This window comes from Cucumis sativus, chromosome 5, assembly GCF_000004075.3.
Source record: "Cucumis sativus cultivar 9930 chromosome 5, Cucumber_9930_V3, whole genome shotgun sequence".
Classification (NCBI taxonomy): Eukaryota; Viridiplantae; Streptophyta; class Magnoliopsida; order Cucurbitales; family Cucurbitaceae; genus Cucumis; species Cucumis sativus.
Window position 1 is genome coordinate 11,928,709 of NC_026659.2, and position 6,194 is coordinate 11,934,902.

The window sequence follows — 6,194 nt, forward strand, 5'->3', positions numbered from 1 at the left end:
CTATCGTTGTACAGTCAATGATTCATTAACTAGCTTAATTAGTCCCGTAAATGTGACCTTACCATTTTCAAATCCCAGAGGTACGCTTCAACATACTATCGAAAGGAAAGACAACTGTTGAAGACTAATGATGTGTGTCCAAACTCTTGGACATAGACACTCAAAAAGACTAAAGTCTTTGTTCTGGAATTTTTATTATTCTCTTTTTTCTCCTCTTTTCAAATGATAAACTAAGGGTTTCTATACTAACCCTAAAAGTCAGCGAGTTACAACTGCCTAATTATAAAGCTTCCAAAATATATCCGAACAGTGACTAACTACAGCAGTAACTTAACAGAGTAGCTAATAGAACAGTAACTAATGAGTAAAGGACAGTACAAGCTAAATACATCAATTAACCTAAGAAACCCTATCCATTTTTGGAGTTTGTGTTATTCCGACTTCTATAATCAGGCTCTCCGAAGGGATGGTCGCTATAGGATGACACGCATGCGGATTATAGAAATCTCACGATGCAACCTAATGGAGAAGATCGTAAGATATATTGACACATGTCCTTCTCTCACTTACTATGAACATTTTCCCTATTCACCTTCTTATTGACTCATAGAAACACATTCCAGAGGGAGGCCGCTCCCAGGGTGACACAAAGCCGAGTATGAATCTCACATGTGAACTCTTAGGGACGTGAGAGCTAAAAAATGATATATCCTAAATATCATTTTTCTCCCATTAAAATATTCTATTAGTTTAGGGTTTGTTGTACTTACCTAAATTTCGCCTAAATGAATCTATCTAAGTATATTCTTATATAAAAAAAAATTACTCTAAAGTTTTTAGGTATATTAAACCATTTAATTTACCTAGTGACGTCTCATGCTTAATAGGAATAAGGTTAATCAACACCGATTCTAAGCTAGTTCTCAGGTAGGAAGTGTTCTATAAAATGTCAACTTAAGTACCCCCAACCTTAGGCAGAACTTTATCGATGAAGTTCCCTTATAACCTTAAATTCTATTTACTCTTAAAGTTTCTAGGTGTATTAAACCATTTAATTTACCTAGTGGAACCTTATGGTAATAGGAATAAGATTAATTCAACATTGGTTCCTACTTAGTTCCCAAGTAACAGGTATTCCGTAAATCGTCAACTTAAGTACCTTCAGCCTTAGACATAACTTTACTAGTGGAGTTCTCTTATAACCTTAAATCCTATTGGTCCTACCACTACAAGAAATCTGGTCTTTAATGTCAGGTGCAAAAAATGAAAAATTGTCTTTAATGTCGTTTTTGAAAAGACGGATCATTAATGTCTTAAAACCAACATTAATGATAAAGGTTTAATGTCGTTTTTAAACCGACATTAATGATCCACCAATTTTTAATTTTTTTCTTCAATTTTTTGTATTTTGTAAAAACCAACGTTAATGACCCTTCCCATTTTTAATTTATTTTTAAAAACTTTTTAGGTTTTAAAAACTAAAATTTTTCCTCTCTTTCTTACTTTACTCTTTCCTATCAATTTCTCTTTTCTTCTCTCCAAGTTGATTTCTAATTTTCTTCTCTTCTCAATCTGTGACCCTAGATTGTGAACGACAACCAATCTTCATCGTGCCCAGTCGCCATTGTGCTCAAAACTAATCCCTCAAGTCAGTCACCGACGTGCTTCAGCTACAAGAAACTCCTCCTGTCCATTCGTCTTCAAATCCACCATTGTGCCAGTTGTCTTCGAATCCACCACCTTGCCCGATCATCGTCATGCTTCTGCCACAAGAATCCTTCGTGTCCAGTCATCTTCGAATCCACCACCCTCACCACCATCGTGTGCCCAGCCGACCACCACCATGTACAAACTTGGATTTGGTAAGTACTTTTTTGTTTTGAAATCACTTATCTAAGCTCGAACTAGTATTTCTATTATTTCTATTTTCATCTGTTTAATATATTTTTAATAACATATTTTGTTAATATATGAGTTTTTTTAAAAAAATTAAAATTTGAAGAAAAAGATATGTATAATTTTGATTAAGAAAAAAATAAATTAAAGTAGAAAAATTGAAGATGGAAAATTGTGATATTTAAATATATATAAAGAAAAAAGAAAAAATTAATTAATTTAATAAAGAAAGATATTTTTAGAATTTAAATGTTTAATATATATATTATATTATATGGGAGTATGTATATATAAGTAAAGAGAAAAAGTGAAATGTGTGGGACCCACGTATATAAATAATGAGAAAATAAAAAAATGTGGGGTCCAGTGTAGTATAAATATAAAAATAAGGAAAAAATAGAATATGTGGGATCCACTACATGGAAGTCGTGTACCACCCCGTACACGACTTCACCTCAAATCACCTATTTTTAAAAATAGTTTTGCATCCACCCTATTTTTTATATATGTTTCAAATTTTAAATTATTTTTAAAATAAATCCCTCATTTTATCCAAAAATTAGAAGTGATCATCAGTTGATTGGAGTCAGATTTTTGGCCCATACCAACTTCAACCATCACAAGTCAGTATGAATATCGTTGAACCAATTCTTGCCACAATTCCAACCAAGTATGAAAATCTTAAGGGTAGGTTATCCAAAGAATATGAATTGGGTGTAAAAAGCTTCATCAATTTTGAATTTTCTAATACAAATGATTCGTTTTTTGTTGTGCATGTTTGAAATGTGAAAATTGTGAAAAACAAAGTTGCACTAATATTAGAGATCAAATATGTCAATGAAATTGATGAAAGCTACAAAATTTGGTTTTTGCATGGTGAAATAACTACTAACTCATCCTTATGTATAAAAAATCTTCTAAGTTTGACATTTACATGTATGAAGAGAATGATGTTAGAAGTCTAAACGAAATCTTAGAAAGTTGTTCAACTAATCTGAACGTGTCTAAACATTATTACGTTACCATTAGTGTTGATGTAACAACATGATAAGTATGAACGTAGATAACTTTTGTCTGTTTGTCTCACTTTCTATATTCTTATTATTTTAAAGTTATTCATCTATATCATAAATAAATATCAATTTCCTTTGTCATAATATTCTGAGGAATAGATTCTTCATTTTGCTTTCATCGGTCGAAACCACCCCATTCAAGTTATTTTCTCTAGATTCGACAGAATAATAAATTACAAATTCTAAACAAAAAACTATAAAATATATATTATTTCCAAAATTGTGGTTGTTAACGTCTAAAATTGAAAAAAAAAAAATTAAACCAAAGGTATTAATATTGTCATATATGTTTTATTATTATTGTTTGAAAGACCATAAATGGCCATGTATAAGAAAAATAGAAAAAGAAGAAGGCAAACGTAACAGTGGAGCTTCCATCTATATCTATTTTACAGAAGGATGGGAGAATGGTTTTATTTAATTTGCACTAATCATGAATAAGATGGGCTTCCACATCCTTATAAGCTTTGCCAATTAGTTGAAGGTAATTGTATGGATCGGGTGTGGTAGAATCATATTTTTCATATTCTATAGTTATGTAAACCACACATTGTTGAGGAGTACTCTTCGGTACGAGATGATGAGTGATCTTGAAGCTTTTATATTTCTTTACCACATCTCCTTCTATCACAGTGAAAATTGCTTTAAGCTTTTCATCATCGAATTTCGATTGTTCCTTCAAAACCTCAGCCTTGCCATCTTTTGTTAACAAAATAATGTAATCACATATACAAAACAAATCAAAGAGACTTTCAGATAAAATGTTATATATTCACTGAATAAAGAAAATTTGAAGTTAACAAAATTAAAGTGAATATATAACAACATATAGATAGCTAATGAGATGGATGGTGTTGATACTCACCGATGGTGTAATTCCATACTTTCATGGAGTCATGACTACAATTGTCCCAATCACCTTCATCAACTGCTACGTCTTGAATGATTGAAGTAACATTAGGAAAATGATAAACATTGTTTTTGATGAAATAATAGCATTTGTTGGCACTTATCTTCAATTCTACTGGCTGCATAATTTTCTGAACGCAAGACATGATTTCGTTTAAAGATAACTCACCCACACCTAAACCCCAATGTCTTCCTCTTTTAATACATGCAACCTATTGATCAACTATTTTGAATATGTGTCCTGGATAAACATAGACTTTCATCCAATATATAATTAAAATGAGGTGTTATCTTATTCTACTTTGGTTTCTAGATTTTTAAAGATTTTCGTTTCAGTCCTTTAACTTTTAGATGAAAATAAATTACTTTCATTCGTGTCATTCAAATTTCACTAACTTTTTAACATAACAATGATACGATTTTTGTATTTGGATGACTATGTCTAAATTCATCATATTAATTAAATTTATTAATTATAAAAATATTTATTTACAATTTTATTGAGTTTATTTCCCACACGAGTTGTTCTTATATTTAGTTTTTTTTTTTTTTTTTTTTGTTTTATTTCACCTCGTCTTGAATGCTAACATACCAATATAATCTTCTCATGATTTGCTTAAAAATTTCAGTTTAAAAAAAAAATGAAATAAAAAACCGAAACATGATAACCCTATACTGAGTTCTACAAAAAGGGTAAGGTTTCGTAATCTTTGATACCACATTAGATAACTACAAAGTTATATCTTAAAATCAAATAACTAACTACACATATATAGACTGTTTTTAGTTTCGTTTATATATTTCAAAAAAAATTAGTTGCAAATATAACAATTAGGTTCAAAATTTTATAATATATAGCAACAATTTTAAAAAAATTACAAATCAGTCATTTATAAATAACAAGAATCTATTATAAATAGACTTTAGTTTACAATTTTTTGAAAATGTTATTATACACTTAATTATTATTTCTAGAGTTGCTATCAATTCTTTTTTTTTGTTTGTTTATTTAAAATTTAACAATACTTCTTATTCTTCGTATATTTTTATTTATTTATTATCAAAAAAGAAAAAAAAAACATAAAATATGTTTTTTTAATGGAAAACGAAAATGCATAAAATATTATTAATTAACTCAATTATAACACATAGACTCTGCACTCCACAAACTTGTTAACTAAATGAGAGCAACTCAAGTACACACCCAAACACATACAATTATTTCAAACTTAACTGACTCAACTTTATGTTTTGTAAGTGGCAATTAAGTGAGATAGTTTTATTGAACATATAAATATAGGCATGAGCTTGATTCTGTTCATCATGTCAAGAGAGGTTGGAAGGAAATGAGTTTACGGAATTGGTCCCATACTTTCTCCCAGATAACAGCTTCATAGTTTCCCTCATTATCGTTTTCATCCTTAGCCGTTAAGATAAAACGGTAGTTGACTCCGGCCACAATCTGCGACTCGCACTTGACCACACTACTCAATGCCAATTGATATCCTCCTTCTTTGTTGTACTCTGCTACCGTCCATTCTGCTAATTCTTTTATGTGTGGATTATCAAGATCCTGAACTGGAGTATAATCCGACATTTCAATTTCCTTGCTTACTAGAAATACACACAAACTTATGAAATATGGGTAATTAGTAAGTGCCTCTCCTATCCAAACAACAGAGGTTCATATTTATACTACCATTCCCAACCCACCTCCAATTATTACTTCTTTTTCTGTTTTAATTTTTTTTTTATCTTTGGATTGCTCATTATACAATTTTTTAATTATTTTATTTTTATTTTATATATTCAACCTAAATAACAGATGAAACGTGGGTCACGACTCTATAAGTATATATATATAGAAATCAAATGCGGATCATGGGGTCTATAAAAAATTATATTTATTATTCTATCTTCACTTTCAAGGTTGGCAATAATAGCATTTTTGACTTTTAATAAATAAAATCAAATATTTATTGATGTATACATGTAGATACAATCCCAATGGTTATGGTTGAAGTTAGCCAAACAGCACGATCTATATCATGTAACAATACTATAATTATTAAATACTATTGCCCTCTTTTCAAAAAATGAAATGAAATGAAATATATATATTTAACTAACTAAAGAAATGCAATGCAGATCAGGAGGTCTACAAAAATTTATATTTATATTTAAGTAACTAAAGAAATGAAATGCGGATCACGGAGTCTACAAAAAAAAATTATATTTATTATTATTATCTTCAGTTTCAAGGTTGGCAATAACTTCCTTACCTTCCAAATTTAAGTTTGTGTATGAAATGCTTAA

At 29.7% G+C, this 6,194-nt stretch overlaps 1 protein-coding gene across 1 annotated transcript; it reads right to left on the minus strand.

The window, feature by feature from the left end:
- Nucleotides 1-3,238: 3,238 nt before the first annotated feature.
- LOC116403755 (MLP-like protein 329) lies at nucleotides 3,239-4,151 on the minus strand. The gene is made up of 2 exons (XM_031885298.1): nucleotides 3,835-4,151; nucleotides 3,239-3,668 (listed from the first exon to the last, which is right to left on the minus strand). The coding sequence occupies exons 1-2, from the start codon at nucleotides 4,022-4,024 to the stop codon at nucleotides 3,397-3,399; spliced, it is 462 nt and encodes a 153-aa protein (XP_031741158.1). The 5' UTR covers nucleotides 4,025-4,151; the 3' UTR covers nucleotides 3,239-3,396.
- Between the last annotated feature and the right edge of the window lie 2,043 nt (nucleotides 4,152-6,194).

Coding starts and splice junctions, on each gene's coding strand:
- LOC116403755 (XM_031885298.1), bottom strand. CDS start 4,024: ATGTCTTGCGTTCAGAAAATTATGCAGCCAGTAGAATTGAAGATAAGT. Junction 3,669..3,834: donor AGTATGGAATTACACCATCG/GTGAGTATCAAC, acceptor TGTTAACAAAAG/ATGGCAAGGCTGAGGTTTTG.